Source organism: Pseudochaenichthys georgianus, chromosome 6 (genome assembly GCF_902827115.2).
Source record: "Pseudochaenichthys georgianus chromosome 6, fPseGeo1.2, whole genome shotgun sequence".
Lineage (NCBI taxonomy): Eukaryota > Metazoa > Chordata > Actinopteri > Perciformes > Channichthyidae > Pseudochaenichthys > Pseudochaenichthys georgianus.
In genome coordinates this window covers 6,466,107-6,490,425 of record NC_047508.1, presented here as the reverse complement: position 1 = coordinate 6,490,425, position 24,319 = coordinate 6,466,107, and the positions used below count along the sequence as shown (strand labels likewise).

At 40.9% G+C, this 24,319-nt stretch overlaps 1 protein-coding gene across 1 annotated transcript; it reads left to right on the top strand.

Annotated features, from left to right (window-relative positions):
* The first annotated feature begins 4,709 nt into the window (after window positions 1-4,709).
* Window positions 4,710-24,006, top strand: cfdp1 (craniofacial development protein 1). The gene is made up of 7 exons (XM_034085151.2): window positions 4,710-5,018; window positions 6,396-6,522; window positions 6,909-7,131; window positions 8,123-8,232; window positions 15,848-15,976; window positions 21,147-21,305; window positions 22,424-24,006. The coding sequence occupies exons 1-7, from the start codon at window positions 4,949-4,951 to the stop codon at window positions 22,512-22,514; spliced, it is 909 nt and encodes a 302-aa protein (XP_033941042.1). The 5' UTR covers window positions 4,710-4,948; the 3' UTR covers window positions 22,515-24,006.
* Window positions 24,007-24,319: the final 313 nt, after the last annotated feature.

Sequence of the window (24,319 nt, the reverse complement as noted above, 5' to 3'; positions counted from 1 at the left end):
TGAGCATGATTTATTCCTCTGCTTCACAGGTGATTCCTTCGCTCAGCCGAGCTAACTTGGAAGAGAACAAACATAGACAGTGTACACGTGCATCAGGTGAACACACCCTCATTTATATGACGCAAGACTGGTCATTGCGTAGCACGTAATACTACAGTGCCTCATAGTGGTACAATAACAGTATTACATACAATAACTGAGGACATATGTAAACATTTCCCTTAACAGCACACTATAAATCTATTCTAGTAGACCTCAACAATGGAATTATGATCAGTAGAAATGGCCATGACATGGGACCTTTCAGTCTCAACCGTTTAAATGATTACCTCATCCGTTTCTTGTGATTTGTGGTTACTCTGAATGCAAACATATTGAACTTAATATGTGTAAAAAAGGTTGATATTAATAAATCCTATTCAAAGTTTATGTAGTTTGTTAACACATTTTAGCGAAACTGTTACTTTCATTATTTTGAGAGGAGGAAACAGAGTTTGATCGTTGAGCTCTCTTTCAGCTAATGGTCGTCTCAATAAAACTAAACTAAACGTCAAGCCTTTAGCGTTGGTTTGTATTTGATCACAGAGCTAATTGGCCGTGCTCTCACTAAACCCATGCGGCAGATGACGAACACCACTCTGTCACCTCCAGCTTTTAATAATATGTGCAAATTACACTTAATCACTCCTCATAGGTCATCTTCAAATGGAGCCTCATGCCAGCCATCTGAACACATTACATTGTGACACAGCAATTATGTGTTATTTAGGTACAGAAGGTATAATGGCCCTTGCTCTTTATGGGACCATCTCTCTTTGCTTCTTATGAGCTTTACTGTCTAATACACTTTCTGTGTCCTTCCTTTATACGATAATCGGCAACTGTGATTAATTCAAACTTAGTGACTTACCCACTACTACATTTTTACTTATACTATCTTGTCCTAAAACCTTATTTTGGGGTTTTTGGAGTCTAAGAGTTTCAGCGCCTTATCTTATTATACGCCTTATTATTCTCGCCATCGTTGGTCACTTTTTGTCCTGGACTGATCATGAATCACGACCAACAATTTATTCCTGTGTTACAACCAACAACATAATTAGGTGACTCATATGCACATACACACTCAAACACACAGAAACACACTCAGTTGAGTGTGCCTGTATATGGTCAGTCACATTATCCCATTATTTATACTAATAACCTTCTTCCCTTTTCTCTTTAGAAGTCACGCTTCTGTTGCTTAAATCTATCCCTAAAGCAACTTTTTTTTCCTGCCAGTCTGGTGCCTTCGTACACTTTTATTGACATTGTCAGTTGTACTAATTAACATTTTACGTACAAATTATTAAAAGACACTGTAGTTCTTCCTGTGTTTGGTTGAGAAAATGAAGATTGTGACTGTTTACATTTAGTTGTCTCTTGTATATTGGTAAGCTTTGTTGTAGATTTATTTGCTCTCAATTTTGAGGGTAGGGAAGTTAAGAAGCACAGAAAGATACTTTGATTGTTTTGATTTTTTTATGTGATTGTTTTGGGAGTAAAGTGTAGGAACAGGGAGCGGCAGACTGCGGCCCATTCCCAAACCGCCCCCTACACCCTACCCCTTCGTTTGCGCGTTCACGCGGAGGGTCCGCCATATTGAGGGCTGTTCCAAACCAACGAGTGTGGAGCGGTGTGGAGGGGGAGTGAGCTATCAAGCCTGTCACTACCCGATTCGTCCCCCTGCCCGATCGGTACTGCGCATGTGCGAGATGGTCCGCCATATTGGACAACTCCGGACGGCAACCCAAGATGGACATTTGACACAGTGGCTTTTAGCAAAGCTCAAAAAGAAAACTCGAGAGAGATGAGTTATTTTTATTACAACGTGACTTCACTATTATTTAACAACTATTTTTTAAGAGCCTCGTTGAGCTGCGAGTGTGGCTACAGACGGAGTTCACTCCGTCACGGAGGTGTAGGGTCGAGGGAGTGGTTTGGGATTGGGCCTGCAGGTCAGCCGACTAGCAACGCAGAGCAGCATTGTTAGCCTTTGCTAGCTCGGTGGGCGTGTTTCAGCAGCCAGGCCCGCTCTGGCTCCGCCTCTTTGCCCTTACGTGGATTGAGCGGGAGAAAGTGGGCGCTAATGTCACTGCTAAGATGTCGCCATACTTGGATGGCTCAGCATACTTTGGACTTCTAGAATCACAGGCAAAAACTTATGATGAGAGCCTCAATGAGCAGTTTGGCAGAATCAGCAGAATCAATCAAAGTTAATTTATATAGCCCAATATCACAAACGTTACATTTGTCTCAGTAGACTTTACAGTCTGTACAGAATATGATATGACCAAAAAACTGGAAATAACATTTACTGGATACGTTTGTAGTTTGAAATGTATTGGTTATTCAAAGTAAACACACTAAACTAAATGGTGATAGGCCAAAGCAGGGCAGAAAACAGCATCAACCACAGCCTCTGTACCTACCTATCTACCCTACACTAGGAAAACCCTACAACATTTTACTGGGGAGTGTGAATTGAGTCAAGTGTGATTATTATCCTTTATATTGTTTAAATAAAAAGTATAATGTTATACAAAGATTTGGGTGTAATGATCTGCTGTCATGGAAAGACCATATTAATTATCTCTGCAAAAGGACAAAACTGAATTGATTTTTCTGCCGCCATAGGTCTTTTGGGGCGAGTAGACTAATTATTCTGTTGTTCTTTACGTCTGTAATGCTGACTATTCTACAGTGTTGCAATACACTTGGTACAAATGTTTGTCGACTGCTTTAAATCAAACTGAAAATCTGCTCAAAGATTGTAGGTCAACTGTGTCAGAGACTTTATGAGTCAGCATAACATAAAAACCTAGTGAGGCTGTCCAACAAAATCCCCTCTGACCCAAACCACGTTCTGAACTGTGAATAGGAATTGTTGCCATCTAATCGGAGATACAGGGTCCCTCGTTTTAATAAAGTCAGACTGAAGCACTCCTTCATGCACCACTTGCACCAGTCCATTCAAACAGCACAATCCCAGGTCAAATGCACGCCAAAGGGTCTTTGAGCATGTTTCTCTCAGCAATTGTGATTTTATGTTAAATGTTTGTTTTTCTTGTATTGTGTCTTAATATCTGTCCTTGTTAATGATGCAAATGGAGCTGCTGTTACACAAGTCAAATTTCAGACTTCATCTAAAGGAATATTTTATTGTATATATATTATCGTATAAATATTTCCCACAAAGGAATGTACATTTCAGTCGGCCAAGAGTCCCATGCAACGCATTAAATGATATGAAAAGATTAGCGTTGTGCGCCCCCATGTCAGTGATGGTACTGTATGAATGGCAATGATTTTTGTACTACTACGTTTTTAGGGTGTCATCATAACACAAATGAGTCAATTATTTTATCAACAAACTAATCAATAAAAAAAATCATTATCTGTGTGTGTGAGTGTGTGTCTGTATGTGGGTGTGTTAAATTGAATAAAAGTAAGGAATTTTAACATTTACTTGTTTAAGCTTTTCAAAAGGGAAAATATGTTTGCTTTTCATTGTCTTAACATTACATTAAATTACTGTTTACTGTTTTCCGATCTAACATATGGCACACGATGGAAAAATAGTCAACAAATTATCAATTATGATAATAATATATTTTTTAACCTAAAAAGGTGTGAGATAATATCCATGAAAGCAGATGTGAAGATGTAAGTATCTGTGCGTTGTCTCACTCCAGGTTATTAGAGCTCATTTAACCAGACAGCCTCCTCTGCTGGTTGTAAGACATATTGGAGAGGGGGACACCAGTGAGACTTATAAACTGATGAAGAAGGTTTTTCCATCATCCACTGCAAAATACAGGACACTGAACAAACTGTTATCATAATGGATACTCCGTTTCTCTAATTGTTTCATTTTACCCAGATTCCACTAGGTTTTTTCCTTTCAATAATCTTAAAAAATGTGTATATATTGTACTCACACTCTACCCCATTGCAAAAACATTTAATTTAAATAACTGCAACCACTTTTCTCACTTTTATAATGTGTATACTATTCAACGCTTTTATTGTTTTAACTAGAGGCTAGGTCTATTATAGTATTCTAATTTATTCTGTTTTTTATTGTGTATCTGTACAGTATCTGTGTTTTTACTGTTGATTTGTATATAAACTCTTTATGTTTCTTTTTGAATTGTTTCTATTTATGTGCAATGCCATGTTAACATGCTGCTTTGAAAAAACAATTTCTCATTTTGGATTATAAATACATTTAATCTAATCTCATGTTATCAAATCTAATCAAATCTAATCCAATCTCTCCCTGGTTTTACTGTCCGTCCTGCTGTTTACTGTTTGATATGTTTGCTTTATTAATACAATAAAGGAAAGTGGACGGGAAGCAGAAGGCATTTTTTTATTTAGCCTTTATTTATACAGGTACAATCTCATTGAGACACAGGGTCTCATTCTCAAGAGAGACCTGAAATGATAGTTCAATACAAGATTATTACCATCAGTATCATGTACTATACAGTACCGTAGGCCTATACATCTTATCCTGGCTGACTGATTGGCGCTGTGCTGATATTATTGTTGTATTGACCCTCCCCCCCTGCAGGTGGCGCTGATGCAGACACACTCGCCTGGTCGCTGCAACAGAAGAGAGCAGCAGTCCAACATTTTGAGCCTTTGAGCTTTCCGTTGTCTTCACATTCAATTTCAGAAAGGCTAGCTGTAGTACCCAGTTTCATACATATCGTGCACTAAATGTATTTAAATATATTAAAGCTCTAAAAGAGCAACATTAAAACGGTAGTTCTGCTAGAAAGGAGGCATTTAAACCCGGTTAGGTTTACTTCCGTAACCCCTGGAAGTAAGCAAGTAGCAAACCCACTGTCGCTGGTAGCCCTCTTTATTGACTTCACTATCAGTCTGAAGCTTCTCCAAAATGATGGACTACGATGACTACGACTCTGACGGATACTCGTCTAATGAAGATGCAGACTACGTCCCTTCAGGTTAGGGTGGTAAACAAAGCTGCGCTTTATCAGAAGCGTAGTACACACCGCATGGAGGAGGACTGTTGTGGTTTTAGTTGTTGTAGCTAATGAATTTACTTTTTATATAAAATAGATTCAATTCGCTCTATTAGCTATAACTAGCCAAAGGTACGCTTTTAAAACGATAACACCGCTGTGTAGAGACTTTGAGCTAAAGTCCAACAAGAACAAGGACATTTATTGCTGAATTTCTTCACAGCAGATGTACAAACCTGGAGTCTAAAGACCACTGGCGGTTCTAGAACAATTGTCCTTGGGGGCCATGTTGGGGCGAGTTATTAATCAGGGGGGGTGAGACAGTGTTCAAGATTTGTGTTTTTTGTTCAGTATAAAGTCATAGCGCACAAAAAAACAACATGTTTGTGTTTGTTTCAGGTACAGAATTTGTAATGGCAACTTAGTTAAAATGTCATTACATTATATATTTTTAAAACAAATATTATAACCTTGTATAATATCCAGTATATCACACCACAAACAATGGTCTTAATGCAAACATATTCAATGTAATTAAAACAGAATTATTGATATATATATTAGGGCTGTTCTCGAATATCTGAATATTCGTTCGTTGGAGTACTATTCGGGTTTGAATTTCGTTATTCGGATATTCGTTTTGTTTGTTTTATCCCCGTTTTTTTTTCAAATTGAATTGATTGAAATCTCCAATATCAACGTAAGAGCTTGTGCCTCTTCGGGGGGTGCTAACACTTAACCATAAACGTTATCGTTTACTTTCTCCGTCTTTATATGTAGATATTACTTTTCTCCGTTAATCTCCGTTACGTTGTTTCCAAAGCAACAACAACTTCCTGTCAACGGCGCTAACTCTCCTTCAAAATAAAAGCATGTCCATAAATAGGAAGCCAAGCCAAATTACACTTAAGACATAATACAACTGCAACGAAAGTAACAAACACAATGCAATATCCTTTTCAATTTCAAAGAACACAAATTGGGTTACATTAACAAATAACTATAAAACAACAATACTGTAGAATAACAAAATGAATGCCGTGAATACACCGACATACATGTGTTGAAGTGGTTCGCTGCCGATTACTACGCCCCCGCGCGGGCCGAATATTCGGAGCCCGAAAAATGGTATTCGGGACAGCCCTAATATATATAATATGTCAAAAATGAACTGTGCAAATAAACTGCATGACATGAAATCAAACAAACTATTTGTGTAAGCTTTAATTACAGGGTAAATGATAACATGATTAAATCATACCATAACAACATGATTTAGCTAATTTTTAATGAACTACATTATTGATCTGTGTATTCACATTCTTTCCTTCTCATGTCTGCCTCCTGTTCTCTCCTCAGATGATAACCTGAGTGAGGATGACCTTAATGAGTGTGAGAAGGAAGACCCTCTGAACGAGAGTGACACTGTGCCACATGATGGCAGCGATAGCAAGAAGAAGAGGAAAAAAGAGGACATCAGTGTGAGGTGAGAAAATAATAAACAAGTTATAAGATGAAAGAAATAATGACGGAATGATATCAGATGAAGGGCTAAACTTTCCATATCCATCTTTAAAAAAAGCCAAAAGGGTCAATTAGCAGTCCAACACGTTGTTAGGATCTATTTTTTCCATTTCCTTTTCCACATCACAACTTCCACAACTCCAACATCTTGGATAAGCAGCATTTTATCAGCAGGCATGTTAAATAGCATCTAAAATTATTGTACCGTAATGTCCGCCATTTTGATTGAATTAACCACATTTAGTACTTTTCAGCGCACTTATATCTTATATTAAACAGATAAATAAAGAATTACCTTATTTGCTACTAAAAAGATGATGTGAATGATGAAAACCATTCTTTTTATAGAAAGAGGAAGAAAGGAGTACTGAAAGTAGATAATGAAGAGGGGGACGGAGCAGAAGCAGAGGAGCGGCCACAGGAAGAGGTGGAACAACTCACCAAGGTAGGGCCGAAGGCTGAGGACAAACTGAAGAAGAAATCTGACGACCTGTGGGCCAGCTTCCTGTCTGACGTTGGAACCAGACCCAAAGAGTCCGCACTGGCCGCTCAGTCCGGTTCCACACAGAAGGTAAATATATCCTAAACCCAATCAAGAACGTACCAATTTTGAATAGGTTAACACTCAAACCCAATTCCTAACCAAACTTACACATGGTGCTTTGTCTTATATTGTCTTTATAAGAATCAGCATTAGCTAATCTAAACACAGTCAAACACACATTACACACTATAGACTCTTAAACACAACAAACATAACAAATAAACTGAGGTGAAACAATATTGATCATCCTTTCAACCATTATGAAGCCAAACAGAAGATTAACAATCAAATAATTCCTCATGAATTGGTAACAGGCTTTTTTACCATGGGCGGTTCTAATTTGGGGCCAACAGGGGCCAGTCATTGCCCCTGCCACACTGAGCTTGGACCCCCCTCTGGCCCCCTTCAGATATAATAGTCTATGACAGTGTCACGTATGAAAGTGTTGCATGAAAGTAATTGGAAATAGTTTTTTGTTTTTAATGATGTCATTAAATACCTCTTCACTAAGTTACTGAGGCACATTCTGTAACTGAAACAAACACCAATCATGGTATTGTATGTTTCTTTTGTGCAGCATGACTTTACGCTTGTCCTGCATTTAATGTGCAACACTCATACAGAACAGCCCCCATCACGGCCCCCGACTAAAATTGGTCTAGAACAGCCGCTTGCTTTTTCTACTAATAAGAACTCATCTGAAATAAATTGTAATAATAAATGTTCACCCTTCTCCATATTTCCTTTCATACACCATAGTTCATAGTTTGTTGTGTACATACACTACACATAAACTAACTAAATAAAGTCACAGAAGGCCATGTTTAAAATGGTTATAAACCTGGATAAATAGAGAGGGAAACAAAGTGGTTGTTTTATTCTCTGTTCCACGGTCCTCCAGCCCCTGACTTGGGATATGATTTTTTTTAAAGTTGCATAACAATATCACATGTAAAGCATTGATTATGTGTCTCATCCTTGTACATCCTATATACTGATGTTTTGTATTCCTCCTCAGGAGGATATCTCAGTATTGAAGGTTGCTCCCTCGAGTAAAGACACCAAAGCTCCTGAACCTGCTAAAGTCACCATCACCCAAGTGTTTGACTTCGCTGGAGAAGAAGTAAGGTATGCCTCTGAACACTTATCAACAGTTTAAGACTTAAAATGTTCTTTTAATAAACCACAGAGATTTTGTAGGAAGATGAGCCAAATAGTTACATTTGGTAAAAATAAAATCAGAGCTTTAAAATGTACAGAAAAAGCTAGGTTGGGTAGAGTATTTAGTAAATCAAATGCTCTGACAAAAAAAAAAATCCAGTTACTTTGGCTGTGGCAGGACAGTAATAAGACGGGCCAATCTCTGCTCACTAATTGTGAACGGGCAGGGGCTAGTCAGTTAGCATGCTAATTTCGGTAGATATCTCTCCAACAAATTGAAACTTAATTATAATGAAGTAGATGAAGTAAGTACAGCCTTTAAATACAAAGTTAAATACAAGTTCCTGACATTCTGTAAATAACCAGATATCTCCAAATTGTACACAATTCTATAAATGATGTTGATAGTCTCAGTGGTTTAACTATTTACACATTGACCAGTAGGCGGTGCCAAACACACACGTAACCTCTTGAACTCTGTGAAAGCATAGCAGTACTACAGTATGTGTCCCCTTACCAAGATTTATTTTTACAGTCATTCAGACATTAAACACTTTCAGCTAATTCATGATGATTCAAATGGATCATAACCATCCAACAATGAATAGGTTGAAAATATCTCATCAGAGAAAGAACATGTCTAGTCATCAATCTCCATCATTTACACATAATAAAAAAGGAAAATATTTCCCCTATTAAAAATAATCACTTAAGATAGTGCTTTGTTTCCAATAGTGTTAATACCATCATAATATAAAGAAAAGAAACTGGACCGGGCTCTGGTGAAATACAACAGTTCCCCTGCAAGTTCTACGTGTGTGGATTTGCATTTTACACACCGTGTTATATACCCAGCAGCTAGAAACATGCATTCTTTATTTGAATATGTAGATGTGACACTGAGAGATACTGTGTTTGAATTGGTTCTATTTATATTACCTCGCACACATTAGCGGACTACGACCGGTAAAATATGCTGAAGACCGGCAAATCTAAATCTCTCCGGTCAAAATGTCCGTTCAAAATAATTTCCGTTTAGCGCAATACCACATCAGTTGCGCAACTTGCGCCATTTATGTGACAGACAGAAGAGTATGTGACAGACAAGAATAGTCAACTCTAATGTCTAACACTTAATGTGGAGAAAGAGATGTCCTGTATGGGTTGATTGTGCGTTGATCTGTTGGTAATGCCTCGGGGTTCCGGTGGGCATGTAAACAAATGCATAATGCTGCGCTATACTTTGCGGCCTCACCCGGTTGCATAGCGACGTTTATTGTTTAGGTGTCTTTTAATAAGCAGGTAGTCATATCATTAGCTAGAACTAGCTGGATCTGATCGATATGGACATAAACGCGTCTAATCTGACGGGAGAGAGAGATCAGCTGCTGCTGACGAGTCGAGACTCGACACGCAGCTCTGCATGATCACATGCAGCGGTGAGCGGAACAAAACACACACTTCAGGTTAGAATATCACACGTAGCTATTTTAATGACCTCTCAAACTACCTAAACTAGTTATAGATATGTTTAGTTTTACTGTCGGGTCACTCATTACTGATAAACTGCATGATACTGACGGGCTGTCAGGAGAGGGAGAGCGCTCCGTTTATTATTCCCGTGTTATTGTAAGTTACTGTACACTTTTGAATAGTTAATCTACTATAATTAGTTTGTTTAATATCGAATCATATCAATTTGTTTTAAAGCTCAATAAATAACAAAGAAGACCTTTGACCGGCACTTTTCTCATTTTGTCCGGAAGATTTAAACTTTAACGGACATGTTGACCGGGAACTCTGTCTGCTTGGTGATCTGTTCTGAAAAATAATACTAACACAAATGAAGCCCTATAAAACATGTTAACAGACTTTACAATGCAAGCACTAATATCTTTAATTATATGTGGCTGCTAATGTGAACAGTTAAATAAGGTCCTGGAACAGACTCAGTTTGCATGTCTTTAACCAGGCACAGGTAAATATCCTAGCTCATGAGATTGTGTGTTCCCATCAAAACAGTATCATTATTACTGTGTAACAGAACACACTGTACATCCCACAGACAGCCACGCCCCTGCAGTCTGAATGTGGAGCATGTAATATCCCGTCCTCCATGTTTACATCTGAGCAGTCTTTACTCAGAAACCAGATTTGACTCTGGGTATAATAATTCATAAGGATGATTATGCATGAAGCTTCGTGCTCTGTAATTACTGAAACAGATTGCTCTTCAAAACATCCCCAGAGCCACAATAAATGCTGCTGAAGTGAACATTGTACTGAGTTTATGTCTGAACATCGATTTTCTATGAAATAATCGTCTGCAAGTACTGAAATATTTCAAAGAGTATCCGTACTGCGGTGGCCCTCGTGTTTTTTCAGCTCTCTCTGGGACTCCCATAGGTTTCTGTTCCCTCCCTGAGACGAGACTCAGTGTGTACTCTGTGTAATTATGGCTGCATGTAATTAGCATATATAACAGGGAAAGCCTTTTAGTGCCGCCATGGTGGATGCAAGTGGCGGTGTAGTCTGTGCAGAGCTGATGTTCCCAGAGGATGCAGCGGTTGTTCCTCATATAGCCTCCCTATCTAACCCCACAGAGAGACACACACACATGTTTTCTCTGACTGCGAGTGTGTGGTACAGCATGTGTTGAGGGAGAGTTTCGTGTGCAACTCAATTTTGACAGGATAACAACTGGTGACTTCTAGAATTGTGTGAGTAACATTCTGTTTTTAGACTTCTCTGTTTCTGTGTGTGTGCTCTGTATAAATGCTCTGTAGTTGATCTGACTGAAATTGTGATTTTAAATCTCAAAACCGCTACAGTATCTGTCAGGCAGAAACTTGGGACAAGTAATTTGACTGAAACCTTAAAACTGAACTAACTGACTGCTAGGGTTAACTTTGATTTAAACATGTGTAGAATACTAAGAGCTTTATTGAGTAGGTGTAACTGTATTAAGGGTTAAACTAATAACTTTATAACTTAGGGTTTAATGTAATTGTAAAACCATTGGGCCACTGAAAAGACACTAGGCTTGTTTGAGACACATTGCGGCTCGCCTCGAAAGTAGACGAGAGTAGCCGATCGCAGCCGGGGGAGGTGTCAAAAAGCTCGTCTTAAGTCGGACAGCTCGGACTCGGAGTCGGCTTGACTGGCTGGGTTTGCAATGGCGGAAATTCCATTTTACCCACTGTAGACAAAGGTGATCTCCATTGCTTTATATAGGTTTGTTAATTCAGTCATGATGATGAACCACACCAGTGACTGGGTTCCATCATTAGAAATGCTCCTCCCTCTTAATGTTTGCAAAACTGATAGGTGGACAGGCTACAAATGATCAGTCCTTCAGATCCGCACACATGAAGCTTAATGAGCATGAATTGAACAGACCTGCTGCTGTGTTAATTCTTTAGCTGCCACTTTAAGCTTTATGATGTGTACAACATGGATGTAATTTGATTTAATCTTGCCATTTTAAATGATGTATTCAATAAATAAGGTTTAAACCAATCATTACATTACAATAGATTTTATTTAATGATTGGTTTAACTTAAAGAGAAACTTTATTGTTATTGCACATATTACAGGTACTGAGACAACGAAATGCAGTTTAGCTTCTAACCAGGTGCAACAAGCAGTGAAGTGGAAAGTAATGTACACAATCTACAGAATAACATATAGAATGAATTGAATGATGAATAAACAGTGGGGTATGAATACACTAGATATCAGCCTGTGAGCAGTATGAACAGTGTGTATGAATATGCTAAGATATATAAAGTATGAAAACGGTAAGCAGTATAGTATAAAATATATAGATATTAATTTCATGATGATAAACATTGTGGAACAATGATGAAAAATGGGAATGGATGTGGCGACGTAAAACTGACACAAAACAACAACAAACTTTAGCCGAGCCAATTGGAGAGCTTCATCAGCAGCACGTGGTAAAAACCACCAATGAGCGCTCAGCTCGAGATACCAGCGAGCCGTTTCCCATCAAGCATTTCGCTTCCGCAGCTCGTGGAGAGCAACTGCGCCAACTCGCCTCGCTCTCAAGGCTGCGGGCATCTTTGTCCCGCGAGATTTCAAAGTCTCATGTGGGCGAGCCTCCAGAGCAAGTCGGACAAAATGACTAACCATCATGCAACGCACTAGCAAGACTAGCACTAGCCCTCCCTTCCTCTGACTCGTTCCAACTTCTGCCTCCAAACTCTGCTGCAGAAACTCTCCTCTCTACTCTCTCATCCTCTCTGGACTCTCTCTGTCCTCTCACATCTGGGCAGGCTCGTCAGTCCCTTCCTGCTCCCTGGCTAAATGACGCACTGCGTGCTAATAGAACCATCCTTCGGGCTGCTGAGCGAAAACAGTGGAAATCCAAACACCATGACGACCTCCTAACCTATCAGGCTCTCCTCTCCTCTTTCTCTGCTTCGATCTCTCAGGCAAAAAGCACTTTCTTTCAAGATAAGATCCAATCTTCCTATCCAATCCCAAAAACTATTTTCCATCTTCTCCACCCCTTGGGACCCCCCCCAAAGCCCCTCCCCCCTCCTCCCTTCTGTCAAGCGACTTTGTTAACCACTTGGAAAAAAAGGTGGATGATATTCGCTCTTCTTTTTCTGACTCACCTTTACTCACCACTGGGTCACCAGACCCTCCTTCCACCCCACACACTAACCTCCTTTTCCCCTCTCTCGCCAAGTGAGGTTCTTACCCTCATTACCTCTACCCGCCCTACCACCTGTCCTCTGGACCCTATCCCTTCAAACCTCCTTCAGACTATCGCTCCTGATATTCTACCGTTTCTCTTCCATTTAATCAACACTTCTCTAACTTCTGGTCACTTTCCAAACAGTCTTAAGGAGGCAAGAGTAAACCCTCTCCTAAAGAAACCCACTCTCAACCCGTCCGATGTTATAAACTACAGGCCTGTCTCTCTCCTCCCGTTCCTGTCTAAAACACTTGAACGCGCTGTCTTTAAACAACTCTCCTGTTATCTCCATCAGAACAACCTTCTGGATCCGCACCAGTCACCAGTGGTTTCAAGGCAGGTCACTCAATAGAAACTTCCCTCCTTGCTGTCTCTGAGGAACTGCACATGGCTAAAGTAGCCTCCCTCTCCTCTGTCATCATCCTTCTGGACCCGTCTGCTGCATTCGACACGGTGAACCATCAGATCCTCCTTCGCACTCTCCAATAACTTGGAGTTTCAGGCTCTGCACTTTCCCTCCTCACCTCATACCTCAAAGACCGCACCTACAGGGTTACTTGGAGAGGGTTGGAGTCCGACCCTTGTCAATTAACTACAGGGGTCCCTCAGGGCTCTGTTCTCGGTCCCCTCCTCTTCTCCCTGTACACACACTCGCTCGGATCTGTCATTAGCCCGCATGGTTTTTCATACCACTGCTACGCTGACGACACCCAATTAATTCTGTTCTTTCCCCGCTCAGAGACCCAGGTCGTCGCACGCATCTCTGCTTGTCTAGCTGACATCTCTCAGTGAATGTCTGCTCACCACCTCAAGCTCAACCTTGACAAGACTGAACTGCTTTTGCTTCTGGGAAAAGATTGTCCCACTCTTGACCTGACTATCAACATCGGCACCTTTGTTGTTTCCCCAACTCAGACTGCAAGGAATCTGGGTGTGATCCTAGATAACAAACTGTCCTTCACTGCAAACATCGCTGCTACAACCCGCTGCTGCAGATACACGCTTTACAACATCAGGAGGATACGTTCCCAGCTGACCCAGAAAGCGACGCAGGTTCTGGTCCAGGCTCTCGTCATCTCACGCCTAGACTACTGCAACTCCCTCCTGGCTGGTCTACCTGCATGTGCCATCCGACCTCTGCAGCTCATCCAGAATGCAGCGGCTCGTCTGGTCTTCAACCTTCCTAAATTCTCCCACACCACGCCGCTCCTCCGCTCCCTCCACTGGCTTCCAGTAACTGCTAGAATCAACTTCAAGACAATGGTACTTGCGTACCATGCTGCGAATGGATCTGGCCCTTCCTACATCCAGGCACTGTACATCCCAGCACGTGCACTCCGCTCTGCATCAGCCAAACGGCTCGCTGCACCCGCATTGCGAGGGGGACCCAAGTTCCCATCAGCAAAAACACGTGGGTTTGCTATCCTGGCTCCAAAATTGTGGAATGAGCTCCCCATTGACATCAGGACAGCAGATAGCTTACACACCTTCCGGCGCAGACTGAAAACTCATCTCTTTCGATAGAATTACTAACAAAGCACTTATATACTAATAAAGGACTGGCTTCTCTAAAGCCAGTTGAGTAGCACTTGAAATGTGTTTGCTCTATGAAACCTGATGTACTTATATGATTCTGTTTTCCTCAAGGTTGTATCTTGTTGGTCGAACGCACTTATTGTAAGTCGCTTTGGATAAAAGCGTCAGCTAAATGCAATGTAATGTAATGAGAGGATTGAGATGCAGAATGGGCTGTGTAGATTAGTTATATTGATGACAAAAAATATGCCCTTTCTATATATTAATTTGTTTAAAAAGGTAATCCACATTTGAATGAAGAAGTGTCAAATCTATCAACAACTTTCTATATAAACTAGTTTACTTGCTAAATTAAAAAAGTGTTCTGCATCCCTAAGCATATTTACTCTCATAGCTCATCATTTGGAGCACAATGGGAAACTGAAACTCCACATGTTCCCCTCAACTGTGAGGAATCTAATATACACTCAAACATAATGACTCTGATTTCAATTTAGTGGACTTTTTTTCTGAGTTGAGTCAAGTGCTTTACTAAAAGTAAGGGGTTAACAAAACATTGAGCAAGCATACAAATAAGTCAACTTACTAAAACCAGAGAAATTAAACTTAGTTTCTTGACTGTGGGATTGGTCAGTATGCCGTGTGAGTAGAAAATGGGTGTCAGCTATTAAGAATAAAAATAATTGGAGATGTAAATCAATGAAAAATAATTGCATTAGTGATGCATGGTTAAAAGTTTCAAACACTTGTTTTTACCCGTATTTTGGGGGGAGTCAAAATCGGAACATGTTTGGTGTTATAATAACACGTCAAACTGGTAAGAAAATTCAGACACTTAGTTACAGCATGGACACTTCCCCCTGTGTATAATGTGAGCTACACAGATTGATATCGTCCTGCAGCTCTATCTGTTCCTACAGTGGAGACTGTCCACTATCTGTGCACTTCAAGAACCTCAAGCATGTTTAGAAAAAAGTTCCTTTACTCTGTTTTCAACACATCTACATGTAAAGCTAACAATTGCAGTAACCATTCTTCATCGTCTGCTTTCTTTGCATTTTCACTACCATGCAATTCATGGTTCAAATATTCATTGGTATTACTGGATGAAGTTGGGGTTGAACTTTTTTACACATTAAGGTTTCCAGGTGATTCCAGAGTGTTAACGTTAACAACACAAAAGTAGGGTTTTTCCGAGCTAGTAAGGCTAGTTTCACCATCATATACTGGCTGTTTCAAACTGCTCCATAGACATACTGTATTACTTCTATTCATGTGCAAACAGTTGAGCACGCTGTGTGTCTGTCTCCCTCTGTCAGGGTGAATAAAGTGGTATCAGCTGACTCCAAAGAAGCTAAGATGTATCTGGAGAACCGGAAGGAGGACGAAGAAGACGAGGAGGAGGAGGAGACCTCAGGCGGCAGCCAGCCCCCTCTGCCTGGCCCCAGGTACCCTCACATCTTTACATACAGCATTCCCCCACACACTGACACGTACATGATGTGATTTGCTGCCTGAAAGAGCCCCAGGATTGGTGAATCACATTTAGTATTGTGTTATTGAAGCTACACTCTACTCAGTTGTGTGCGTGTGTGCCTTTTCTCTACCGCAGTTATGACCTTTCGTTGCCATGGCAATTTTAAATCATTTGGGAAAGGGCACATCTTCCCTCCAAACCCCAGACAGGAAACAGGAAATCATCTTCCAACAGACAGGAAGTACAGGGTGTCCAAAAGCGATTGTCCGGGTGTATCGCAGCTGCATGTGAAAAGGGGAAAGAGCCAGCAGCGGCACACACACACACACACACACACACACACCACACACACACACACACACAACACACACACACACACACACACCACACAACACACACACACACACACACACACACACACACACACACGACACACACACACACACACACACACACACACAGACACACAACACACACACACACACACACACACACACACACACACACACACACACACACTTCCCCCCCTACATCTGTTTATTCTTTATGCTAAGCTAGGCTAACCACGTCCTGGCTCCAACTCCTAACTCAACACACAGACATAAACAAGATATCCATCAACTTTTCATCTCACTCTGCAAAAGGAAAGTGAACTCCTCCTTTAGTATTATGCTTAGCTCTGTGTTGGACCTAACACATTCACATTTATACATCTCCAGACTGCAGGATAAAGGCCTTTTAAAACATAATATAAGCATATCATTTGAAGCAACCAGTTTGAGCCTTAATACAAAATGATTCTTTGGAATTTGGTAGTGCTGAGATACAGAAGGGTCTACCAATAAACACACATTCGTTTTCTAAAATACCATCTATTCTATGGCATGATGTTACACAAGATTTAACTACAATTATTGGAATTGTTAATTTGACTACCTGCATACTTGCGTTTTTCTCTCGCCAACTCTTACATTTTGCCGTGTGCTGCTGAGGATCTGAGAGAGGATACTTCCTACATGTTATTTTGATCAGTTGTTCTGTAGAAAACTGCAAACACGTCTGCTATTGACCACTAAGGGACGTCTCTGTATGTTTTATTTAACAAAAGAATGTCATGCAGGAAGATATTGTGTATGAAAAGGTGCATTTGCTGCTCAGATCACATTGTAAGGGATTTTAAATCACCTTCCTTCGAGAAATATGGCGTCCTACGACGCTGGTTCACTTCTTAGCGTGAAAATGAATAGAATATCACCTCCCATCTTCAGAGCAATCTGACTATTATAACATTAGTGCCACAACATAAGTAACCGGATCAAAGTAACATTACGTACAGTCCGCGGCACTGTGAGTGCAGACGTAGACGTATCCCATTATCATTCATATCACATCATAATGTAGCCTATCATATATTTCCTTATCTGAGTCAGCTTCTTGAGCCGTATCTGGCCGTGCAACACTTACAGTGTCACATACTGTATGCAGAAGTATTATTTTAAGCAACACATTAAGTTGACGAAACACTCGAGTCAAATGTAATTTAAAATCAGATCCATTCGTGTCTTGGACGGGGCAGTGATATCATGAACCTGTTAATATACGAATTCAAACACTTTTTATTTTACCAGCTTTACATACACTGAACAAAAATATAAACGCAACACTTTTGTTTTTGCTCCCATTTTTCATGAGATGAACTCAAAGATCTAAAACATTTTCTATATAAAATCAAATATTGTTCACAAATCTGAAAAAATGTGTGATAGTGAGCACTTCTCCTTTGCCGAGATAATCCATCCCACCTCACAGGTGTGGCATATCAAGATGCTGATTAGACAGCATGATTATTGCACAGGTGTGCCTTAGGCTGGCCACAATAAAAGGCCACTCTGAAACGTGCAGTTTTGCTTTATTGAGGGGGTCCGAAAACCAGTCAGTATCCGGTGTGACCACCATTTGCCTCACGCAGTGCAACACATCTCCTTCGCATAGAGTTGATCAGGTTGTTGATTGTGGCCTGTGGAATGTTGGGCCACTCCTCTTCAATGGCTGTGCGAAGTTGCTGGATATTGGCAGGAACTGGAACACGCTGTCGTATACGCCGATCCAGAGCATCCCACACATGCTCAATGGGTGACATGTCCGGTGAGTATGCTGGCCATGCAAGAACTGGGATGTTTTCAGCCTCCAGGAATTGTGTACAGATCCTTGCAACATGGGGCCGTGCATTATCATGCTGCAACATGAGGTGATGGTCGTGGATGAATGGCACAACAATGGGCCTCAGGATCTCGTCGCGGTATCTCTGTGCATTCACAATGCCATCAATAAAATGCACCTGTGTTCGTCGTCCATAACATACGCCCGCCCATACCATAACCCCACCACCACCATGGGCCACTCGATTCACAACATTGACATCAGAAAACTGCTCACCCACACGACGCCACACACGCTGTCTGCCATCTGCCCTGAACCGTGAAAACCGGGATTCATCCGTGAAGAGAACACCTCTCCAACGTGCCAGACGCCATCAAATGTGAGCATTTGCCCACTGAAGTCGGTTACGACCACAAACCGGAGTCAGGTGGAGACCCCGATGAGGACGACGAGCATGCAGATGAGCTTCCCTGAGACGGTTTCTGACAGTTTGTGCAGAAATTCTTTGGTTATGCAAACCGATTGTTGCAGCAGCTGTCCGAGTGGCTGGTCTCAGACCATCTTGGAGGTGAACATGCTGGATGTGGAGGTCCTGGGCTGGTGTGGTTACACGTGGTCTGCGGTTGTGAGGCCGGTTGGATGTACTGCCAAATTCTCTGAAACGCCTTTGGAGACGGCTTATGGTAGAGAAATGAACATTCAATTCACGGGCAGCAGCTCTGGTGGACATTCCTGCTGTCAGCATGCCAATTGCTCGCTCCCTCAAAACCTGCGACATCTGTGGCATTGTGCTGTGTGATAAAACTGAACATTTCAGAGTGGCCTTTTATTGTGGCCAGCCTAAGGCACACCTGTGCAATAATCATGCGGTCTAATCAGCATCTTGATATGCCACACCTGTGAGGTGGGATGGATTATCTCGGCAAAGGAGAAGTGCTCACTATCACAGATTTTTTTCAGATTTGTGAACAATATTTGAGAGAAATGGTTATTTTGTGTAAATAGAAAATGTTTTAGATCTTTGAGTTCATCTCATGAAAAATGGGAGCAAAAACAAAAGTGTTGTATTTATATTTTTGTTCAGTGTATGTTATGATTTCTTTTAATTGATGGGTCTATTCATGGACAGGTAGGAAGCCTCAGCCTGATGTGAAATGATTGAAAGACCTTTGATATGAGGGAGAAAAAAGGGAAACTTGGACTTTGGAGCTTCACACTGCAACTTGAGCACGTTACTATGAGTGGCTGTATGTAATTGTGGAATGCCAAAATGAGCGGTGTTTAAATGGCTCACAGTAATTAACGACGTCTGTGACCAGTCATGCAGCAGTAAATGAAAAGCCCAGTCTGCTGTGGTCTCCAGGGGAACATCATTATGCTTTCATAAAGTGATTAATAGCTTCTTCTTTTTTTCTAGAGACTCCTCTGATACTGTATACATCACATCACTTGAGGACAGAGTGTATGCCATCTTAAGACTGGCGGTGTTAGCGACCAGCGACTCACCATCAGTGAGAGGGAAAGTCATGAGGCAACCTGAAAACAATAAAAAAAATATTATTTTCTGAGCAGCAGAATAGATTTTTATACAGCAAACGTCTGTAATCTAATAACATTTTGTTAATAGAAGTTAGCTTAAGTGCTTAACAGACCCGTTCCATTGTGTTGTGACATTTAAAACCCATCTCATTAAATCAATCCTGTGTGTGTGTGTGTGTGTGTGTGTGTGTGTGTGTGTGTGTGTGTGTGTGTGTGTGTGTGTGTGTGTGTGTGTGTGTGTGTGTGTGTGTGTGTGTGTGTGTGTGTGTGTGTGTGTGTGTGTGTGTGTGTGTGTGTGTGTGTGTGTGTGTGTGTGTGTGTGTGTGTGTGTGTGTGTGTGTGTGTGTGTGTGTGTGTGTGTGTGTGTGTGTGTGTGTTTGGCCGGTTCACACTACTTCACAGCTCTGCAAAAGGTTAAGATGCAGCTTAGAATTGGGTTAGTTTAGTTTTTTTGCAGCAGTTGAGTGGAGTTAGGTGTTAAGTTGTGATGGTGAGTTTTTTTGTTGTGGTCTAATGGATAGTGAGGTGGGCTGATGATCGGAAGGTTGCGAGTGCGGAGCCCCCACAAATAGAATCAAATGATGTGGGAAACACTGCAATAGCGTGAAGTCAAAAGGTAACAGCTATAAATGAACTACATCACGGTCGCATGACATCATGTCACCACCGCTAAGCTAAAGAGCTATATTCGCCATGATGACGTTTAGTGGTCCCATTTAGTCACTTGTTAGCAACCACTGTTTTTATGACACATAGACATTTCAGATATTCACCAGTGGAGTATCTACCCGTGTGTTTACTGTCGTAAAACAAAACGTGAAAAATCTCTTGGGCGTGTGTTATCCACAGCCGTATTTGAGGCATTTAACCAGAAGCATGTTTTTGAAAACCAAAGCCAACTCGGTAATTTCTGGATTTGAGGACCCATTCCTGCACCACTCCATGGAAGACCAGTTAGTGTGTGTGTTTGTGCAGCATGGCATACCAGCATTTCTATAGAGTGGAACTTTGTATCTCATTAAACTTCAGTCGATGTTTGGATGCTGGGCCAGTTTGTTTTGTATCTCTTCCATGATCTCTGCATGTCTTTATTGATTAGTATTTGACCGAGTTCTTCATAACACCATTTTTGACTTTTGACATTTTAGTCTACATTAAAAAAAAGCCTCATTATGATGGTTTAACAGTACATCGTATATTTACAAATGGCAGCATGGATTTTTGTTCACAAAATGTAAAAAAGACATTACAGCTGATCAGATCAAGCTGGTCCATTGTGAGTCGGAGGCCATTTAAGAGTGTCAGTTGATGTATATTAAAAAAAACCTTAAAGTGTTACATGGTTCTTATTTCCTCTGATCTCTGTTGATCTCATTAGCATGATTTTGAACACGTGTAGCAGAACGTCTAAAGTCCCCCCCCCCCTCCTTGTGTGTGCGCAGTGTCAAGCGGCCTGCAGGCATGTCGAGCATCATGAATCGTCTGGGCGGAAAGAAACTGAAGATGAGCACGCTGGAGAAGTCTAAGATGGACTGGGATGCTTTTAAATCGGAGGAAGGCATCACCGAGGAGCTGGCCATCCACAACCGTGGAAAAGAGGGGTAAGAGACCCTCACAGCACGAAAGCCCTCCGATGGTCAAAGAGTGGAACACAGGCAGATACGATCTCTGAACAACACGATCTTTGATGTTCAGAATTCCCCGATGAGAAAGGCTTAGGAATACCTGTGAACAATGAAAATAAAACTTACATTTTAATTAAAGAGTATCTATTTACTAGGATTATTTTAGATTAAAGTGCCTAATCGGGTTGGTGAAAATTGTGAAGGGGCCATTTTTTATAAATGTGACGAGGCAATAGTCTCAGAAAATGAGTCTATGCCTTGTGCACTGCTAAGATGGATAGATGGATACTTTATGTATCCCACGTTTATTTAAATAATTTTGTCCATGCAGCATTTTGACTGTCAATCTACAAGAATTACAAAATTAATTAAAAAATAATTGGAATACAATACAAATAAAACACATTTTAAAACATTTTAATCAACTTTAAAACAAGTAAAAAAACACCTATATTCACAGGAGTATCTACACATTATAAAATATACAATATAAATTAGAATACTCTCCAAAATACCAACCTACTGAACATATAAACATAGTGTGCTGTATCGTTAAAACATTTTGTACAGTAGCTTGAAATGTAGAGTAAAATTGTTGATTGCCATTCTGTGCCTCTCTCACTCACTCACTCACTCACTCACTCACTCACTCACTCACTCACTCACTCACTCACTCACTCACTCACTCACTCACTCACTCACTCACTCACTCACTCACTCACTCACACTCACTCACTCACACTCAGATACATACTTACAATGTACTTGTAACTTACCTTCCAAATAAGCATAAGGATGGGGGCTAATTTTAAAAACACTTAGACACAACAGGAACTCAAGTCATTACACACACACCAACACACGCATTTCCAGTTTGTGCTTGTTCTGACACAAGTAGGTCTAATGGTGTGTGTGTGTGTGTGTGTGTGTGTGTGTGTGTGTGTGTGTGTGTGTGTGTGTGTGTGTGTGTGTGTGTGTGTGTGTGTGTGTGTGTGTGTGTGTGTGTGTGTGTGTGTGTGTGTGTGTGTGTGTGTGTGTGTGTGTGTGTGTGTGTGTGTGTGTGTGTGTGTGTGTGTGTGTGTGTGTGTGTGTAGGTATGTGGAGCGGAAGAGTTTCTTGGACCGCGTCGACCACCGGCAGTTCGAGAGAGAGAAAGCAGTACGGCAGAGCAACGTGAAACAATGACACAGTCCCTCTGAGCGGAGCAGATGTCCCTCTCTCTCTCTAATGACAGACTTGCTGTTCCCGGGTAGAGTGAGCTCAACCCGGTGCCGTGGCTCCACTCTATTTCAGGACGGATATTATTAGGCTGACTTTGTGGGACGATGGGTTGCTGAGTTCTTGTTCTTCCATCTCTGTGGGAGCCGATCAGAGCTTCAAACCTTCACACTAAGGGCATGTTCTGAAAGTGGTCACTCGTTCCTGTCTCACATCCACACAGGGCTGTTTTACAACTAGGATGTCGTTTTGGGGTTAAAGAATAATTCTGGTTTAATGTATTTGTTATTTTCTGTTTCTACTCACCACGTTAACTGCTGAGGTATTGGATCACAGTGACATCATTAAAAAAAAGTCTGAGGTCAAGAAACATCCAGATGATTTGCTACTTAAGTAGAAAGTGAACATGAGGTTGAGTGAATGGATGGGATTTTGTTATGTTGTGTGAAACTTCAGTAATAACGAGTGAGGTCATCTGGATTACACAGGTGTAAAATCATGTCCCACACATTGCAATCCGAATGTATCAGATCTCAGCTAGGTCGAAAGGACATCTGTACAGGGTCGTGGGACACATCCTGATGAAAGGTGGACAAGTCACCTATAACCCTATAACAATTTCCTGCTTTGTCAAGTTTCTCTTAAATAAGCTGCAGGCCGTTTCTTCCTCTGCAGAGGAAAAGTAGATCCATACAGCAACTCTTGAGGGACAACTGCCAAGTGACTGACGCTGGTAGCCAAGCTAGCACAGTGCTTCTAAACTGGCTATGTTACCTTCTAACAAAGAGTACCATGATTCTAGTTAGCCAGGCTAGCAGAGAGTACACGAGATCCAATCACAAGGATCTTAAGGAGGACTTCAATGTTTATGAACAGGCACTGCATCGGCCTGCTCCACTGACATCATGACTACGTGGTTTCATGCACACAGGGGACCATCTTTCTGGGGACACTGTACAGAACACTGTATTTCTGATCAATACCACCGTGGAGGTGTGATCAATCAAACTGCCTGTTATCCATCAGATGAGAGGGCCACACGGACTCCTGTCCCTCAGGGGCCGATCTGTCCTTTAGGAACACACAAGGACAGAGAGTGTTGAGAGGAGGACATCTTGTTCGCATTTTAAGTTCGCAGGTACATTTTCTTTTTTTCTGAGTTGCTTGCAGAAAGTGAAGAGTCTCTGTTCTAAGTGTGAAGCTGACTTCCATAGATCACATAATGATCAACAATGATTTATAAGGCATAATGAAATGAGTAATTATAAAAATGAGTTGTGTAAAATGTCAAAATAACCAAAACGCTTCGATATTCTAAAATTCCATATAAGTACACATGTTACGCAGCCTTTTTGTTGTAAGGTGTCCTTACATTTTATTTATATTAACCACAGTAAGTCTACATCTGTTTTTTAGTGCCTCTAGTGTGGTAAAATAAAAAAAGGCTTTTGGTTAACTACATTATTGTTCCTTCCTCACACACAAACACACACACACACACACACACACACACACACACACAGGTTTTTATGGTTGACAATGACAAGAGATTATCCTCACATGTGAACTGCTAACAGAGCACTTATATACTAATATAGGACTGGCTTAGCCAGTTGAGCAGCACTTGAAACGATTGGCTCTTTGAAACCTGATGTTCTTATATGATTCTGTTTTCCTCAAGGTTGTGTCTTCCTGGTCGAATGTACTTATTGTAAGTCGCTTTGGATAAAAGCGTCAGCTAAATGCAATGTAATGTAATGTAATGTAATGTG